We start from the raw sequence: 19,638 nt of genomic DNA, 5'->3' as shown, positions 1-19,638 counted from the left end.
AGCCTTTCCCCTCTCGTGCTCTCTCTCTCTCAAATAAATAAATAAAAGTTTTAGAGTCACCTGGGTGGCTCAGTTGGTGGAGCGTCTGCCTTTGGCTCCGGTCACAATCCCAGGGTCCTGTCATCGAGTCCCACAATAGGCTCCTTGTTGAATGGGGAGCCTGCTTCTCCCTCTGCCTGCTGCTTCCCCTACTTGTGCTCTCTCTCTCTAACAAATAAAAAACACACATCTTCAAAAAAATAAAAAACACATCAAGCAGTAATTTGTATAATCTATATGATCCAATTTGTTTTTTAGAAAACCATGTATTTTGGGGCACCAAAATACATCTGGGAGTTGTGGGTTTGAGCCCTGCATGGGGTATAGAGGTTATTAAAAAAAGAAGAAACTTAAAAAAGAAAGGCACAAAAAAAGAAAAGAAAAGAAAGGCATGTTATTTCTCTCTATACACAAATATGTATATAAATGCACAGAGAGGAATATACACAAACCAATTGTAGAGCTATACCCCCCACACTGTGATTAGGGGGTCTTACAAAATAATAGTTCACTGGGCAAAGTGCTTCATGTGAATGATCTTATTGTATTACCAACTTGATGGGGCAGGTCCCATTATTATCCCTTTTTTGTTATTTGAAGAAACCACAGCTGAGAGAGGGTATGAATCTTGCCTAAGTCATACTCGAAACCCCAGACTTAAATTGATTGCCCTGGCAGGTTACTTTTTACATATATTTAGAGATCAACTGTGTTATTGAAAAAAATTAAACAAAGGAAAAGAATGTCTTGGACAGAAAGGGGCTGCCTTTAGTCCGCAGGGACCAGATAATGAGCTTTAGGCTCCAGAGCGGTGTGGTCGGTGCTGTGGGGAGGAGTCAGGGGCTTACATCAGAGGAGCTGGGTTCCCGTGAGGTTCTCAGCAACACTCCCTCCACCAGGGCCCTGTCCACAGCCTGCCGCGCCAGCTCCTCCAGCTGCTGTTCATCTTGCAAGAGGCTCCCCCAGCCGGTGGCCATCCCAACCTGCAGCAGGAGGAGAGGGGAAGGCTTGGGGATAGATGCCCGGGGCCCCAGCAACCAATGAAACCCGCGGTGTGGTACAAAGGAGTGAACACTGGATGGCAGCTCTTAACTTGCATGAATGCAGAATGCAAACCTTGACAGAGCACTTCCACTGTGGCTCTCTCTTTTGGTTCCTAACACAAGGACAGCATGAGTCTCATGGTAAGGAAGTGGAATCTCTGAGAGGTGAAATGACTTGTCCAAGGTAATGGCGAGTAAAATCTGCATTTGAACCCAGGTCTCAGGACTCCCAGCCCAATGCTTTTCATTGGAGAAAGAGGCACTAATGTCATATGTGATTGGGGTAAGTTCCTTCCCCTAGTAGCTGCAGATTCCCTACCTGTGCAACAAGGCATAAGCGTACAGAGTAGACCAGTGGTTTCCAAACCTGGCTGAATATTCTGGGGAGCCTGGTAAAGAATACAAAGTCCTGGGCCTCACTCAGAGATTCTCACTCAAGAGGTTGGAGGAGAGGGAAGGTTTTTTGTTTTGTTTTGTTTTTGTTCTTGTTTTGTAGCTCTGTATTTTTAACAAATTTAAAAACCATGCAATAGATTATTAATTTCCCATCTGGGGCACCTGGGTGGCTCAGTCGGTAAAGTATCAGATTCTTGATCTTAGCCAGATCTTGATTTAAAGCCCTGCATTGGGTTCCATGCTGGGAATGGAGCCTACTTTAAAACAAATTTTTTTTTTTTTTTCAAATTTTCCCTTCTAGCTCACAACCCATGTTGGCAGATCTCAAATGGGAGGGGTGGGTAGGAGAAACCCTTTGTAGAATACTATGAAATGCAGCTACAGTGAACTTCTACCTCATACTAACCAGAAGCAAACTCACTAGCTGGACATGACTACATTGCTTGTACGGACATCTATCATCACAGCACCAAGACAAAATATTTTTGAGAAATCACATTAGCAGGATAGAAACAACGAAAACCCAAGTGCAGGAGGGGTCCAGCAGGCTGTCCAGAGACATACGGGAATGAACCAACTCATACCTTGATACTCACTGATTTTGCAGTAGGCCTCAAGGATTTAAGAAGATTTGAATAAAAATCTGGAAACACCGGTCATTCATTCATTTTGTTTTGCCCTATTGTTACTGGATTTTAGGAAAAAAACATGGTTATCCAGCTCAGTGGTCCCCAAAAAGGGAGCTAGAGAACAAGGAACCTCCATCACATTTAGCTCCACCTCCCCGTCCCTATAGCAGAAGAGGCACTAAACCAATTATGAAAGTCTGTTGGCCTCAGCACATTTCGAAAGAAAATGACTACGTGATTTCAAGAGGGTCCTGACAAGAGATAAGGGCAGTCATAGAGTCATAACAAAGCTGTGGGTTCAGTCAGATCTGGGTTTGAGCCCATAATAATACTACTTCCTCCATAAATAAGGCCGCCATGTGGATTAAATGAGAAAAAAAAAAAATCTGTGTGTAGTTCCTTAGCAGGGTTTGGAGCTCTAAACATGGGAACTTCTTTTTTGGCTTTATCTACTTTACAGGTGGAAAACTTGTCAGGAGGTCACACGGCAGGCTGGTGGCAGAGCCGGGACAAGAACCTATGATTCTGGCATTAGAGCAACAGAACCCTCCATTAGCCCCCTTCTCTTCACAACTCTGGAATTCCAACATCTCTGCTTGCCATTGGATTCTTGTTTACTTGGTAAACACTGAACAGCGTCTAATGCCAGGCCCTAGACTACATACAGAGGACACAGAAAGATAAGACATAAAGATAACCACTAAGGGGGCGCCTGGGTGGCTCAGTGGATTAAGCCTCTGCCTTTGGCTCAGGTCATGATCCCAGTGTCCTGGGATCAAGCCCCGCATCGGGCTCTCTGCTCGGCAGGGAGCCTGCTTCCCCTCACCTTCTCTCTCTGTCTGCCTCTCTGCCTGCTTGTGATCTCTGTCTGACAAATAAATAAATAAATAAATTTAAAATTATTTAAAAGTAAAGTAAAGTACTGATTGGGCCCTTTGTTTTTCTCATTCTACAGTCTCAACCTTGGGGCTTTATTCATTTTGCTGAGGACACTCTAATCTATTCCTTCACACTGGTGATTTCCTGACTTCCAAAGTGTCATGACCTACTGCTGACTGGGAGACCCTGCAGAACCAGAATAGAATTTGTTGTTGTCTCCCCACATATCTGCTCCTCCTCTGATGAATCCCACCCAAGCACTCAAGCCTATACATCTTCTCTTCCAAATCGCAGTCTCCCCAAATTCTGTAGTTTCTATTAAATATAGAATGCTTTGAATTCCTTGATTTCTCTCCACCTCCGCTGTCGGGAGCCTCGATCCGGCTACCATCATCTCTTCCCTGGACACTAATTAGACTCAGACTGAGGTTAATTTCACTGACTAGGATACACCTGCTTCTCTCCTGCTCCCAGGCTACGCATATGCTGCAGGTTTCTCTCTTTGGAACACTCCCCACCACTCTTGACTATCCTTCATGACTCAGTGTCAGAAGCTGTCCCTGCATTCCACGCAGGGCTTCTACAAACCACTAGTTTCCCCTGTAGCATAGAAATAGTTGTGTGTCTTAATCTCTTCTCTACCTGCCCGCCTACTATTGTATTCAGTGAATGTGAAATGAATGAATGATGAATGCATGACAGATTGTGACCCGATCAACAAAAGTCTTAAAACGCCCACGAGAAAATTGTCGGACTTTATCCCGAGGGCGAGGCCAGTGCCTGCGTGAAGCCTGGGGCAACTTCACCCGTCTCCTGCCCAGGCTTGCCCCAACATGAAGGGCCCGTTCGCTCCCACACCAGACAAAGTTTGGTTCTAATCGCTCCCAGGTCCCTCCATTTTTTTTTTTAAACTCCGTCTCTGGCTCGCCAGTACCCTCTCTCCGACACCGGCCCGATCGGGAGTAAGAAGATCTGAGAAATCTAGGATCAACACGCACCAGCCCAACCCCCTCAATGGACACCAGTTTCCCCTTGTCCACGACGAGTTTGAGTTGCAACATCTCTCTGCCTTCAGGGTTCCAATCACTGGCCAGACCCCTCCCTCACGTCTATCCTCCCTAGGAAACGTGGCCCTTGCCGGCCGCCGTTGCCGTTCCCCAACCTACTAGTTCGCCGTCCTGCCTGCCGCGGTACTCAAGCCCCTCGCGTAGTCACCCGCTGTCCAGGGGGCGGGGCCTCAGTGCGACCCAATGCGCATGCGCGGACCGCTCCAGTAAGGGGCGGGTGGGGAAGGATAAAGAGCAGGGTGGGGGAGGAGACCGGTGCCTGTGGAGCTGGACGGCGGCCGGGAAGGGTCAGTCTGTGTGAGGGAAGTCTTGGCTTTAGGGGTTCATCGTCTGGAGCCAGACGGGCAGGACCTTGGGAAGGAGGGCCGGAATCAAGCTGTGTCGGCCCGGAGTTAAGGGTTTGCAGAGCTTGTAGGGCGTCAGAGCTGGTGAAGTCCATTGTAAGATGGGGAAACTGATACCCAGAATGAGACAGTCACTACCTCGGGGACGCACTGTGGGGGTAGGTGTGATAAGGGCGATCCAGAGAGGGGCAGAGACCGGCGCAGGGTAACTTAGAACGTTCTAGTCTGAGCCAGTGTTGGAACCCAGGCTTCTGTTTTCCATGCAGCTGAGTCCCAGAAAAGACCACCTGATTTCTCGAACCTCAGGAAAACTGCCGGAGAAGCGGTAGAGACCAAAAAAAAGCATTTTAATTTTTCCAGCAATTTAAAAAAAATATTTTAAGTATTCTCTATACCAAACGTGGGGCCGCTGGCTCTACTAAATGAGCCATCCAGGTGCCCCCTTTCCAGCAATTTTTAAGTTGGGAATGTTTGAGGGTGATGCAGTGTTTCTCAAAATGTCTAAGATCATTTGTGTCAGTATCTAGGGCAATTTTTTTTGAGAATGCAGATTCTTGATTCCTTATTTCCACCTTAGCTCTTGGCAGCCCTCCAGTTCTTTTAGCCGTTCCTTCTTTCTGCATTATGACAGGATCTTCTCGATGTGAAGCACCTCATATGAATTTTAATTAAAGTAACCTGAATTTATCAGTCTAGGCTTGGGGAAGTGAACCATGACTAAAAGAGTCATGCTTTCACAGCTTTCACATCTGATGAAGAAGGTAGACTGGTAAACAGTGCTTTTCTGGGGAATCAGGGAAGGCTTTCGGGGTAGGTAGGACTGTGTAAGCAGTCAAAGAAGTAAGTGTGGAGGTAAGAGTCAGGAAGGGGGACCGTGTTCCAAGTAGTAAGAACAGAAATAGCAAAGGCAAATAATTCTTAGCGTGGCTACACTCTTTTTAGAGACCTTGAGGAGTTTGGTACAGATACTGAGGAGGGCCTGGGGGTTGAGCAGGCTTAGGAGCTCATTCTTGGAGAGGGAGTCTTGGGTTCCACGTTAAAAAGGTTGGCATATATCCAGTGAGTGATGGGGAGCTGTCTAAGGGTTTTGAGCTGGGGAAAGATAGGGTCTATCTTATGTTTTAGATGCTGGCTACAGCGTGGCAAATAGTTTGGAAGCCCAGAGAGCGTGCTCAGAGGGCATTAAGGTGTGAGACAGTGGCAGAAGAGATGGAGAGGAGGGGACAGATTAAAGAAATGTTCAGGAGGGAGAACTACAAATGATCATAAATCAGTGGCCTAACCCAGAGGCCAGAATGTTTCCAACCCTTTAAATATAGCTTGTACATTCTCTGTCTACAGGACAGATGGAGTCCTCCATCTTTTTGGCGGAAGGGGAACAATAGGTAGTCTGGTTATGGGCACAAGTGTTTCCATGATGTCCTTCCTTTGTCTGCTGTTGTGCCTGGGGGACAGTCTGAAGCAGTGGTTACTGTAATAGGCCCCAAGTGGCAGGAGAAGTCTACTATGTTAACCAGGAACCAAGGAAACTATTTCTAGTGGAGCATGAAATTAAAAGTAAAAAAATCATGACCCAGGGTTCCCTGTACAGGTTCCCCACCTCCAAGATGGGTGCCAAATGACGAGTATCAGTGTGTCTATTGGTGAGACTTGGGGAAGATCCCAGACCTTAACAGCCGTTTGGTTGAGTCCCCTCACGGTGTAGCAGGTAAGGTGTCTTTCTTCCCATTTTGTAGACGTCACAGCTGAGCCTCAGAAGGTCTGTGACTTGTTCAAGGGGACTCAGTTTGTGGTGCAGCTGGGAGTGAGGGGCTGTTGGCCAAAGGTCTTTTAAGCGAGGCTTTGTCTTTCCTGCTCCCTCTGCCTTGATGCTTTGCCCTTAAATCTTGGCATAACTTGTTCCTTCTTGTCATTCACATGTTTCCTCCTCAGATGCCATCATCTCCCCTTCAGTATCACATTCTATGGATTTTCTTCATAGCACTTATTAGTATGTGAAATTATTAGTTTTGTCTGTTTCTACCTTGTGAGTTCCATGAGGACAGGCACAGTGTCTGTCTTGTCTACCACTTTATCACCAACACCTGGGATGATAATCTGCTGGAGTAGATGTTCAGTAACATTTGCTCAATGATAGAAATCAGCTAGGGAGAGGAATGCAGGGGAAATCAACATTTGGTGAAAGCTTAGGATGTTTCAGGTACTTTTCATAAACTACTTCATTTAATCCCCTCATAACCTTTTAAGGTAGGTACTGTGTCTTCTTTGGGTAGGTAAGAAACCTTGCCAAATGAGGTCAAGTCACGGTTTGTTACTTTTGAGGTGATAGACTCCCTTGAATCTCCATTAGACACAAGCTTTTTGCAAACCATGTGGAGGAATTCACAGACCTCCCTGGGCCCACTTGGGGGTCCCAGATCAAGGGACCCAGGGTTAGGGAACCTGCCCAAGGTTTCTCTGGCCTCATGCCTTTGCTAGTTCCCCACTCCATGGCAAGGATAGATTCCACTGAGTGGACTACAGGGAGTCTGCTGAAGATTCTGGAGCAGAGGGAGATTATGATGCAGTGAGCCTCTGATGTGTCAGACCCAGGTTCAAATCCTGACTCCAAAACTGGCCATGTGACTATGGGCAAGGCTTCTCACCTCTCTGAATCCTACTGCCCTCACATTGAAGATGGAATCTCTTTTTTTCCCCCCTAACTATAACGAATCTTTATTCATCTGTGTCGGGTACTTGGTTAATGGCTTTACAGTAGTTATCTCTCTTTTTACCACACCCCTGTGACATCAGTACTGTTATCTCCATTTTATAGCTGAGGATTTGCAGGCTTGCAGAAGTGTGTTGACTTGCCAGAGATCACGCTGCTTCCCACTGTCGGCCACTGTGCTCCCACATGGGCATCTGGGGAGGTACCGTGAGCTCAAGCCTCCCAAAGTTGCCTTTAAGTCTCTGCTCTTGGGGTTTGTGGGAACATTTGAATCTGAATTAGGTGAAAGAGGACCGGGAGGGCTACCTCGCAGTGCGCATGGAGGCTAGTCCCTTTGATTTGTATGTGTCTCCCACACCGCTGGTGCGGGCCTCTCGCCAAGCCTGTACTGGGACAGCTCTGTCGTCCCAGGGTCTGCAGTGCCCGTGGTTTCCATCTGTGCACATGGCTGCTGTCTCTTTTTAGCAGTGACCTCACCTGCCTGGTATTGTTCATGAGGCTGTCTCCCCACCTGGCTGGGGGCCATTGCCTGGCCATTGAGTGGAATTCCTCTGTCTTCTAGCCTCCTAGCACAGGCCTGGCCCAGCAGTGCTGCTCAGGAAATGCCTGTGGAATCACAGTGAGGGCTCTCCCATGTGTTGGGGATTTACTGTGTGCCAGGCCTGTCCCAGACACTTTATATGTGTTATCTAATTTACACCCCCACCGTAATCCTGGGAGGGTGAAGTTACTGTCCCTGTGTTACTGAGAAGAAATAGAGACTCAGCTGGGCTTTGCGTTAGGCCCACTTGTGATGATTGATGGCACCAGGGCTGACTCCAGGCCTGTACTCTCATCGTGCATAAGGAATTCTTGAAACTCTGGGCTGATAAAGGGAAGACACACTCCTCCGCCCCCAGTACCCTCAGAGACGTTTTACTAACAAACTTCTAGTCCAGCTCTCATTTCATCCACAAGGAGGGACGCCTGGCTGGCTCGGTTGGTACAGCACGTACCTTTTGATTTCAGGGTTGTGAGTTCAAGCCCCACATTGGGTATAGAGATATATATTTTTTTAAGGTTTTATTCATTTATTTGAGAGAGAGAGAGAGCATGCGCAGTGGGAGAAGCAGACTCCGCCTTGAGCAGGGAGCCTTATAATGACGATGCAGGGCCTCACCCCAGGACCCTGAGATCTTGACCTGAAGCTGAAACCAGATGCTTAACCAACAGAGCCACCCAGGCACCCTGGGAATAGAGGTTACTTTAAAAACAAAAAATAATCCATGAAGAAACAAGCCCAGAAAGGAGAGATGACTTAGAGCCCCTCTTTTCCATTTACTTCTTACCCATTTACTTTTGGGCAGGATGAGATCTGATTTTACCCACCACTATAATACCCAGGTGGACCCAGGCCTGGTCCAGATTGATGCTCAGTAAATACTTTTAAATTGTATTTATTATGAAAACATCAGGAAGGGTATAAAGATTAGTATAACAAACACCCATATTCCCACCACCCAGTTTGCAAAATAAAACATTGCTAATACAGCGAAGGCCTCACGTGCCCCTGCGCAATTGCCCTTTCCCAGGGATAAAGAGTCTCCTGAATTCAGTATTTATTATTTCTACGTAATTTTTTATTGAGATATAGTTCATGGGCTATAAAATCTAACCTTTTTTAAGTGTACAGTTAAGTGGTTTTTTAATATAATCACAAGGTGGCACAACCAGTACCACTCTCTAATTCCAGAACTTTCCATCACCCCGAAAGAAACCTATAATGGGTACTCTCCCATTCCCCTCGCCAGCCCCTGGCAGTCACTAATTTTGCTTCGTGTCTCTATGGATTTGCCTATTCTGGACATTTAATATAAGTGGACTCCTATATGTGGCCTTTTGTGTCTGGCTTCTGTCACTTAAGCCTTATGTTTTCAAGGTTTATCCATGTGCCAGTATTTCATTCCTTTTATGCCTGCACAGTATTCCATTGTGTGGAGACACTGCATTTTGTTCCTCTGTCAGTGGACATTTGGGGTTGTTTCTACTTTTTGTTATTATAAATAATGCTGCTGCGAACCTCTGCATACGAGTTTTTGTGTGGATGTATTTAATTCTCTCAGGAATAAACCTCAGCGTGGACTTCCTGGCTCACAGGGTAATTCTGCATTTAACTTTTGGAGGCGCTGCCAGACTGGTTTCTGAAGGGGCTGCACTATTTTACATTCCCACCAGCAATGTCTGAGACTTCCAATTTTTACATCCTTACCTCTTGTTCTTATCTGCCTGTTTGATTACACCATCCCAGTGGGTGTGAAACAGCATCATGTTGTGGTTTCAACTTGTGTTTGCCTAATGACTGATGGGTTGAGCAGTGCTTCTTGGCTGTTTGTATGTTTTCTTTGTCTATTCCCGTCTTTGTTTTTTTAATATTTTTATTTATTTATTTGACAGAGATATCACAAGTAGGCAGAGAAGCAGGCAGAGAGAGAGAAGGAAGCAGGCTCCCCGCTGAGCGGAGAGCCCAACTCGGGGCTTGATCCCAGGACCCCGGGATCGTGACCTGAGCCGAAGGCAGAGGCTTTAACCCACTGAGCCACCCAGGTGCCCCTTTCCTATGCATTCTTAAGCCTCTTACTAGGTGTGTGTTTCTAAACACTTGATGCTATTTTTCCTGTTTTTTGGACTTTTAACTAGTAACATTGTATATGCTTTTTATTTATTTATTTATTAAAAGATTTTATTTATTTATTTGACAGACAGAGATCACAAGTAGACAGAGAAGCAGTCAGAGAGAGAGGAGGAAGCAGGTTCCCTGCTGAGCAGAGAGCCTGATGCGGGGCTCCATCCCAGGACTCTGGGATCATGACCTGAGCCAAAGGCTGACTGAGCCATTGTATATATTCTTGTGCAGCTTGTTTTCTCATTCAGCCTTACATTGGGAGTGTCACCCATGTTGATAGGGATAACTAGTTCATTCATTTTCATTGCTCTATAGGTTCACTGCATAAAAGCCACATTTCATACCTTCTCTCCTGTAAATGGTCTGTTGGGTTGTCTGTTTCTAGTATTTTATGATTACAAATGGTAAACTAATATGTGCCTCCGTGTGCAGTGTGTTGAAGGTCGTGAGCATATTCAGGTTTCCTAGGTAATACAAAATATCTCTTTTACATGGTTTTATAAATTTGCACGCCTGCCAGCAGTATATTAGAGTTGCTGGATTGTTGGATTAGAATTACATCCTCACTAAGGCTCAGTATTGTCAGGCTTTTTTGTTTTTACCAGCCTAGTGGGTGTGACATGATATTTCATCGGAGTTTCCCGGGTTAATAGCAAAGTGTATTTTTCAGTAAATAGTTACATGGTTGCATGGGCAGGTGTGTGAAAGCAGAATGGATGCAGGTCTTTGAGGAATGACCCTTGTGACTCTACCTTGAGGCTAGAATGGTGGCAGGGCTCTGGGCCTATACTGTGCAGGCTGTTCGTGGGAAGACTCTGGAGCTAGGAAGTGTTGGGTGAAACTGACAACTCTGTATATGGGAAAAGGTGTTTGTCACCTTGACACCAGGGATGGGAACCTCTCTCTAGGAGGAGGCTGTAGTCTTGTCCTTCCAGCTCCCCAAACTTTCCCCAAGAAGGGAAGGAGCTGGAGAGAGAGAAGCCAGGAGGGAGTTGTGTAAGAATGAGAATGGGGTCCCACAGTCTGGGAATGACCCTTTTTTGAGAACCTTCTCATTGTCTTTATATTGGTGGTATGTATTTCTCCTGTTTATCCTACTGAGTTTGGGGGTGATGACAAAGATAGTAAATAGAAGAGTAATGATTGTATATTATATCCTTATTATGTGTGAGGCCTTGTGCCTTTTTTTTATGGGTATCATCTCATTTAATTCCAGTGGAGTAGGTGCTGTTATTATTCCTACTTTACAGGTGATGACCAACAAGGCATCAAAGAGACAGAGTAGCTGAGGGCTTTCACTCCAGCTGTCTCGCTGCAGAACTTGTAAGTACTATACTGTATTGTTAGCCAGGCTCAGCTAAACCCAGGAGAGCAAATCAAGGAGAGGCTTGCCCAGGCTTGGATGGGTGAGAGACACAGTCATGGTGTGAAGGGGGAAGCCAGGGCAGAGTGAGAGACCCCTGGAGAAGATGGCTTTTGAGAGGCTAGTGCCCCCACCCAGTGGACACAGTCCCTCTGGCAGGCCCCTCTTCTGTGCCAAGTTCTATACTGACTGCTGGGGCTGCACAGTGGGATCTGCCCATCTCCAGGTCTCAAGAAGTCCCTAGACAGATGAACAAGAATTTGGAGGATGAGGGTGGCCTGACCCCTCTAGGACATGGGTGATAAGACAAGCACTTCAGACTGAGGGTGGTTCAGCTATCTTACAACAGGTGAACTTTTTTTTTTTTTTTTTAAGATTTTATTTATTTATTTGACACAGAGAGAGAGCTCACTAGTGGGCAGAGAAGCAGGCAGAGATAGAGAGGGAAGCAGGCTCCCCACTGAGCAGAGAGCCCAATGTGGGGATCAATCCCAGGACCCTGAGATCATGACCTGAGCCAAAGGCAGAGGCTTAACCCACTGAGCCACCCAGGCGCCCCACAACAGGTGAAAGTTTAAACAAACTATGGTACATCCATAATACAGACTACTACTCGGTAACAAACAGGAACAAACTACTGATGTCGGCAACAACTTGGATTAGTCTCCAGGGCATTATGCTGAGTGAAAAAAGTCAATCTTAAAAAGTTATGTACTTTGATTTCATTTTTATACTTTTTTTTTTAAAGATTTTTATTTATTTGACAGAGAGCGAGCACAAGCAAGCGGAGCGGCAGGCAGAAGGGGAGAGAGAAGCAGACTCCCCACTGAGCAGGGAACCCGAAGCAGGACTCGATCCCAGGACCCTGGGATCATGACCTGAGCCGAAGGCAGGCGCCCAACTGACTGAGCCACCCAGGTGCCCCCATTTTTATAACATTTTCGAATTGGTGATTTTATTTTATTATTTATTTATTTTAAAGGCTTTATTTATTTATGTGACAGGCAGAGATCACAAGTAGGCAGAGAAGCAGGCAGAGGGAGAGGGAGAAGCAGGCTCTCCACTGAGCAGAGAGTCTGATGCGGGGCTTGATCCCAGGACTCTGGGATCATGACCTGAGCCGAAGGCAGAGGCTTTAACCCACTGAGCCACCCAGGCGCCCCATATTTGGCGATTTTAGAATTGGAGAACGGATTGGCTCTTGCCAGGGTTAAGGAGGACAGTGTAGTTATAAAAGGATAACACCTTTTTGTTGTTGGAATTTTTCAGAATATGGAGTGGTGGGTTCATGAAACTACACAGGTGATAAAATTGTATATGACTGAATGAGCGCGCACGCACACACACACAGGTATACGTAAAACTGGGAAAACTTGAATAAGCTTGGGGGATTGTATCGGTATCAGTACAGGTGATCGGTCTATTATTTCTTATAATTGATTGTGAGTATGTAATTTAAGTCCCAAATCATTGGCAGGACCGTAGAGATATTTGTAACGACAGCATTTTCAACGCATATTAAAAATTCCAGAGGCCACATGCATGGAGGCCTCTTGCCCTTATGTTAGCCAAGTCTAGCTCCACGGAGAGATGGGCAGCGTACTCTGGAGGTGTGAAGGAGTGCGCGGTGACCCTAAACACCTCAGGAGACCCAGGGTTGACCGACTGGGTTGGTTTCTGAGTTTAACTCTCTCTGCCCTTCACCTCCTGAGCTGACCCACCATGATTATAAGGGCAAAGGTAAAGCTGTGCCCACCCCTACCTCCCTCTCCCCCTTCCCTTCCCCTCCCCCTCTAATTCGTCTTTTGAGAAGGACAGATGTTCTTTCCTCATTTTCCACTCCACCAGGTGGGGCTAAGTGCCCCTCCCCTGGGATGCCCTGTGCCAGTTGTTAGTAACTGTCTGTGCCTCCTCCATGCCTTTCTCCTCTACTAGACAGACTTCTGACTCTTATTTTAGTTTGTTTGTTTATTTGACCAAGATCACAAGTAGGCAGAGAGAGAGAGAGGCAGAGAGAGAGGGGGAAGCAGGCTTTCCGCCAAGCAGAGAGCCACATGTTGGCCAGATCTCGGACCCTAAGATCATGACCCAAGCCGAAAGCCGAGGCTTAACCCACTGAGCCACCCAGGCGCCCAACTCCTGGCTCTGAGAGGCAAGACCAGAACAGTCCCAGTCTTGGGCAGGGTGGGGTTGGGGGGTGGGGCGGGGGAGCATCAGAGAATGTATGTTGTACTCAACTAAATGGGAAGCTGACCCCGGCTGAAATAAGCTTGTTCTGATCCTGAGATCCTAGTGGCGGCCTGGGCTGTGTGTGGCACAAGAATCTAGGGGTGGCATGGCTATGGTCTTATGAGATCCTGGGACTTTGTTTCCACATGGTGGTCCCTCTAGGATATCTCACCGAGAATGCTGGCTGCCCTGGGCCCTGCTTCAGATTCCATTCCCAGAGTGGCAGACCCAAGGCTTACCACCCCAGCATACCCATAGCCACAGAGTTCCCAGTTCACATTGTTCTGTCCTCTAAGCATGGGGTAAGCACTTCGGTTTGTTGATTTCTCTCAGCAACATTATAAGGCAGGTGGCCTTCCTCTATCCATTTTGCAGAGAAGGAACCCAAGCTCAAAGAGGTTAAGTAACTTGCTCAGGGTCAATTAGCTCGTGAATGGCAGAGCAAGGACTTTGAGGCAGGCCTGGTGTGTGCCAGTCTAGCCCCTGCAGGTGCAGAGCTGAGAAAGCATTCCTGCTCTGATGGAGCTAATGATAAAGTCACCAGACATCTAGATGTGCTCAGCTATGCCAGTCACAGGCTAAGCTCGTCATGTACATTCTGTTGTTGGCTCTGCATAACAACCACATAAAATAAAGTTATGCCCATTTTATGATGGAAATTGAAGCTCCAAGAGGAAAGGCAGGTAGACACATAGCAAGTAGAAGTAGACCTGGACAGTTGGATTCCAGAGCCGGTGCTATCAGACCCTCTTGTGCCATCTCTTCCCCAGACCTATTTTTGGCTTTTTCCCTCCTCCCTACCCTGGCTCTCCCAGGCCCCCCTCCCCCACCCTACCCCCACCCCACTACCATTTCTGCCCTCCCCTCACCCGCACTCTCCTGTCTAGCCTGTGTCCATAGACCCCACCCCTTTCATTCATAGTCTAAGCATAGTTTGGACCCTGGGTTTGGGCCCCAGTATCTTTCTGCACGGTGACCCCGAGGGGGATACCCTGCACTCTGGCCCTTCCTGTTCTGCCCAACTGCCTGGCAACAGAAGTCTTGGAGGAGCCCACTGCCCAATCCTTTTCCTCACCTGGGGTGGCCAGGAGATGAGCGGCCCGTGTGGTGCAGAGGGTAGGGCGGCAGGAGGCCCACACCTGGCAGGGAGGCCCACACACCCCACAGGGGATGGGGGCAGCACTGGGCGGTTCTGGAAACTGATATGAGCAGCAACAACTGCTGGCATTATCTGGCCTCTAAGAATAGCCTGGGTTGAAGAGTTGGGGGCTGGGGCCTTCTTCTACCACCCCTTCCACCTCTGCTGCTGCTTGGCCTAGGAGCTGGGAAGCCTCCCTCTGTCTACTTTTTGTTCTGGAATGGTTTGCATGGATGCATCTTGCCTGCTATTGAGCTGGGGAATTTAGGGTGTCCAGAGACTCAGACCCAGGACTGAGGGCAACAAGCCCGCTCCCTGAGGACCGGCCCTTACCCAGGCCCTCCCCACTGTAGAGAATAGGAGCTTTGCTTTTTCAAGGATCCTGTTGGAAGTGACCCTTAATCATGTAGCAAATCCTTAAGAAATAGGCAATATATATTCATTCAGAACTCAAAGGTATAAAAGGGTAAACAAGGAAAAAAAATCAGTCTCTCCTTTCCTGAGCCCTCAGCCGCTTCTTCCCTTCTCCAGAGGCAACCGCACTTGCCCGCAAAGGTGGTCCCCTCCATAGGGAGGCCCGAAAATACATGATTCTCCTCTTCCCCCTTTTTGACGTGAGCGAAAGCACATCCCATCCATTCTTCTCCTCACTTTTTTCACTTAATGGTATGTCTTGGAAATAACTAATTCACTGAGTCTTTGCTCTGTGGCATGCACTGTTCTAAGCACTTCAGATGTTCAGGCTCAAAGAATCCCGTGTGGTAGGTGCTTTTTTAAAAAACAAATTCCCATTGTTACAAGGTTGAATAATTTCCCAAGACTTCCTAGCTGGTAACTGGGCGAGCCAGGATTCAACCCCAGGCAGCCTGACTTTAAGTAGAGTGTTCTTCTCACTACCCAATACTGCCTCTCACCCTTGAATCCTGTCACTACATAGCACGCCCTCACTCTTCCTAAAAGCCAAGGTAAGAAATGGACATTGCACACTTGCTGTGGCCCATTTCGGGCTGGGAGACAGCAGTGAATAGAAAAGACGAGGTCTCTGCCCTTATGGAACGGGCAGCCGTTCTCACAAGCGTCCGTCCCCCAGAGCAGGAAGAGGGAAACACACCTGTCACGCACACCCACATCCCCACGTACAGGTCCGCTGTTTGCACACACTCTGCTCCCTTACCCACAGGTCCTTTACTCACACAGCCTCTGAGCGGCAGGTGGAACGTGGAGGTCCAGACAGAGGTAGCTACTCACAAGAGATCACAACATGGCCCTCGTGAGTCTCACTCATCCCCTGCCCCCTGGGATCCATTTCAGCAAGGCTGGTGGGGGGAGTGCCTGTAATCCAGGCCCCAGCGCTTGTTTGAAGTTGGGAACAATTGAAGGGCAAGGGAGCTATAGATAGCCACACAGCTGCTGTCACCTGTTGCAGCCTGGGCACTGGGCCCCAGCATTGTCTACATGGGGGCACTCTACCAGCAAGGGCCCAGAGTGGGTGGGAGGTTGGCCCAGTCCGGCTCAGTTCTAGAAGAGGCTGAGTCAGAGGCTGAGACAAAGAAATAAGAGTCTCAGAAGACAGAGAAGGACAGGGTGATACAGAAGGACCAAGACCCTTGAGAGCTACAAGAGACTCCCACCAAATGCTGACAACACTGAGACTGATGGGGAGTATGGACAGAGATGGAGAACTCTCTAGACAGTGAGGGCCTAAGGCAATGATTGAACTCAGGGATGTGGCAGATCAGAGCCCCGGACCACTTCAGTCCAGCACAGGGCTTTCTGTCCATCCCTTTATCTCTAGGGGGCTACACATGTACAGTTGTCTCTGCGACAGCTGTACCCCAGATTCTTTGAGGGCAGTCTGAGGTTCTCTTGGGAGTGATCTGGGAGTGAAAAGGGAGAGTTTGGGCTGTTGGGTGTAGTCCTAGCTCTCATTCACTATGTGATCTTGGACAAGGATCTGTCTCTTCCTCTGTGCCTCAGTTTCCCTAGCTGTTCAATGCGAGAGTTGGTTTGTGGGATCACTAAAGTGTGCTTTCATCCTCTGATGTCTGTTAGGACATTTCCCCTCACGTGTCTCACCTCCCTCCCTCTTGGTGCTGCTGAAGCCACAGTCCCCTCCTTTGTTTGCCCTTTGTGAGGATGGGGGACAGCTGGTCCCCCCCTCCACCTCCCCCTCCAGTAACCTTTTAGCCCTAAATCCACTCTGAGGCATCCCTCCTCCGGATAAACAGCCCTGATGCCTTTTGGCAGCCCTCATCCTATTTTCTGCTCAAGCATCAGAGTTGGGGCCCACTTGGGCCCTCTGCAGCTGCCCAGGGCCCCAGGAAGGGGACAAGCCTTGGGCAAGCAGGGGCACCTCAGGCCCCTCTTGAGGGCCTCACCCCTTCGCGTTTGGACCATTATGGCAGCCGCCTCCTAAGTCAGTCTTCCTGCCACCGGTGTCGCCCCTTCAGTCCGTCCTCCGCAGCAGCTGCCACAGGGATCTTGTGGACACATAAATCTGACCACGCTGTCAGATGTCCTTGCTCAGAGCTCTTTGATGAGAAACACGAAATACAAATGCCTTTGATGGCTTCCCAGCTCCTTCAGGAGAAAGCGCCAAACCCTGATCTGGCTTCTGAAGCCCTTCACAGTCTAGTCCCAACTGTTCTGTCCGGAGGCCCCTCCCTGTGGGGCTGCCCCAGCCTTGGAGTCTGGGTTCCTGTTCTGCATCCCCTCTCCCTTCCCTTCGGTGACCTCCTCTCACTGGGACGGCCAGGGCCTCTCACCGGGACGGCCGGGCCTCCTTACTGTTTCCAGTCCATTCTCCAGACGGCGGCAGGGGCGGTCAGCACTCAGTCTCCAACCACTTCTTCTCCTGTCCGGACAGCTTTCCGTTGTACTTGCTGGAAGGTTCAGAGTCCCTTCCAAGTCCTAGAGGACTCTCGGCAACCCAGCCCCTGACTGCCTGGGTCACCTCACCTTATAAAACCCTCCCCCATCCCTGCTCCAGGGACCCTAGTGTGGTGTCAGGGCCTCAAATGCACCAAATCGTTTTCCACCTCTTTTGTAGTTTCCACGGCTTTTGTAGTAACTGTTCCTTCTGCTCAGAATATTCCTCCTCTGGCTCTTTCCAGTCCTCAGGTCTCACCTTGAATGTCCCCTCTTCAGAGACCCTCCCTGACCACCCTGAATCGTGTACCCCCCAACTCTCCACCGAGTTACTGTGGGCTCTTCATAGCATGTGTCAGGATCCTTAATTCCCTTGGAAAACATGACTTGCTTGTTTATCGACGGCTGCTCTGTGAGGGAATGGGGCCTTGTTGTCATGGCCCTCTCCTTGCCTGACTGGGTGTCGGACTTGCCCTTGTCCTTCAGACTCCTCCATTCTGACACCTCCTCTGGGTGTGTTTTCTTTTTTTATTTTTTTTAATATTTTTTATTTATTTATTTGACAGAGAGAGATCACAAGTAGACGGAGAGGCAGGCAGAGAGAGAGGAGGAAGCAGGCTCCCTGCTGAGCAGAGAGCCCGTTGTGGGGCTCGATCCCAGGACCCTGAGATCATGACCTGAGCCGAAGGCAGCGGCTTAACCCACTGAGCCACCCAGGCGCCCCTGGGTGTGTTTTCTTTCCTGGACAATGAGGATTGTGTTCCCGTCCTAGACACAGAAAAGAAGCTGCCAGATGCATGTCGAATTGGCTGAAGTAGCATTTTAACCCAGTCTTTTGATAATCTTTATCAAAGAAGGACTTCTAGGCACTGAGGTATGTTGGTGACAGATGCATTTCTGACGGGGATGGGTCCCAAATCACATCCTCTTGGTCTCCGTATCTGCCCTTGCTTTTCCTAACACTCCGCACCCCCAGTGGCTAGAAGAGCAGAAGCCAGAGAGGCCCGAGGTCCGATGTCCCTTTTGGGCTTTGCCGCATCAGCTCATTGCTCATGGAAATCTCCCCCAAACAGCCCTGGCTCAGTGGCTACCTCCAGTTCTGGCTGCTACTGAGCTGTGAGCTCCAGGACTCATGGCAAGTGTTGATTGATACCTTCGATAGAAACTGGGGACACCTGGTCCCCCGATGTCCAGCTTGGCCCCAGCTCCCCTATATCCCAAGACTGTGTATCCCTATCTTTGGCCACTTTGCTCTCTACCCTGGATCTTGCCCTTCCTTTCCAACTCTGTTCCTAGCCAGGCCCAAGGTTCCCTGGCTCTGCTGTAGGATTGTAGGTAGGGGACTTCCAGCATTGTCACCTTGAAAGGCAGCAATAGGCCCTCAATCTAGGGAAATCGGAGCCGCCTAGGTCTGGGGGCCTAGGAGCACTGAGGCTGGAGTCCCTCCTTGACAGTCCTTCCTAGCACTATCAGCACCTTAATAAAGTCCCTTGAGAAGTGTGGTTCTCAGAGTGATTTCTGGAGAGAGTCCCTACAGCTGAGGTGGCTGGACATACTGAACGCCAGGCCGTGGGTGCCCCAGCGGCCCCCATGTGGTTCTCACCATGACTGCTTTCTCCTTTGCTGGCACCCGCAGCGGGGGGCCGGTGGGGCGGGTAGAGCACTCACCTTGGGAGTGGGGTCCCAGAGTCTGGCCCGGGCTCCCTCCGTCCCCATCAGGGCCTCCATGTCCTCAGCTCAGCTGAGGGTCTAGATGGGATGATTTCCCTCTCAGGCTTGATGCTCTGATTTCTCATGCCCTGCTGTCTTTAATTGGAGAGAGGGGAAAGCAGAGGTGAGGGGGATATAAAAGATACAGGAAAGTACAGAGAACAATTAACAAAGCATTGTACACATTTTGTCGTATTTGCCTCAAGTCTTCTGCCCCTGGATTCTAGCACTCCAGTGCTCTAGTGACCCCAGTTTTAACACTCCAGGATTGTAAACCAAGGTGCATACATGTCTTGGCTTGGTACTCCTAATCTTGGGAAGTACAGGCAGGAAGAAGGACTTTTGGACTGTCTACAGTAGCTATTCTGTGGGTGAGTTAGTTGGGATGAGAAGGTGATTATGAAGAGATGAAGCTTCCGGTGGTTCTAGAATCCTAGGGTCCTAAAGTCGGAGCAGCTGAGGTTACCCAGTCTAAAACTGCAAGCCCTGTGCCCCCTGTGCATGGTTCCTCACTGCTGTCGGCAGGCTCATTTTCTTCTCAGCAGCCTCCTCCATTGCTGA

The 19,638-nt window shown here is 48.7% G+C and overlaps 1 protein-coding gene and 1 long non-coding RNA gene across 4 annotated transcripts in view; one reads left to right on the top strand and one right to left on the bottom strand.

Moving 5' to 3' along the window:
- The window catches only part of GSS (glutathione synthetase), a 28,890-nt gene extending 24,654 nt beyond the window's left edge, over positions 1–4,236 (bottom strand). Inside the window, exons 1-2 of one of the 2 annotated variants that reach the window (XM_059133444.1) lie at positions 4,153–4,236; positions 888–1,022 (exon numbers count right to left, since the gene is read on the bottom strand). In XM_059133444.1, the coding sequence (XP_058989427.1) occupies positions 888–1,016 (129 nt within the window). In that variant the 5' untranslated portion in view covers positions 1,017–1,022; positions 4,153–4,236. Of the gene's footprint in view, positions 1–887; positions 1,023–4,152 lie in introns of those variants that run through there. The other variant, XM_059133445.1, reaches the window with a different exon arrangement.
- A 29-nt stretch (positions 4,237–4,265) lies between these two features.
- On the top strand, positions 4,266–12,070 carry LOC131807556 (uncharacterized). 2 transcript variants are annotated; one of them, XR_009344537.1, is made up of 4 exons: positions 4,266–4,340; positions 5,989–6,105; positions 11,020–11,092; positions 11,900–12,070. It is a non-coding gene; the product is annotated as an uncharacterized LOC131807556 (long non-coding RNA). The 2 variants fall into 2 exon arrangements; XR_009344536.1 differs by having other exon boundaries at positions 4,317–4,555.
- The last annotated feature ends 7,568 nt before the right edge of the window (positions 12,071–19,638 follow it).

The sequence above is a fragment of the Mustela lutreola genome, chromosome 9 (assembly GCF_030435805.1).
Source record: "Mustela lutreola isolate mMusLut2 chromosome 9, mMusLut2.pri, whole genome shotgun sequence".
Classification (NCBI taxonomy): domain Eukaryota; kingdom Metazoa; phylum Chordata; class Mammalia; order Carnivora; family Mustelidae; genus Mustela; species Mustela lutreola.
This window is presented reverse-complemented; position numbering and strand designations above follow the sequence as displayed.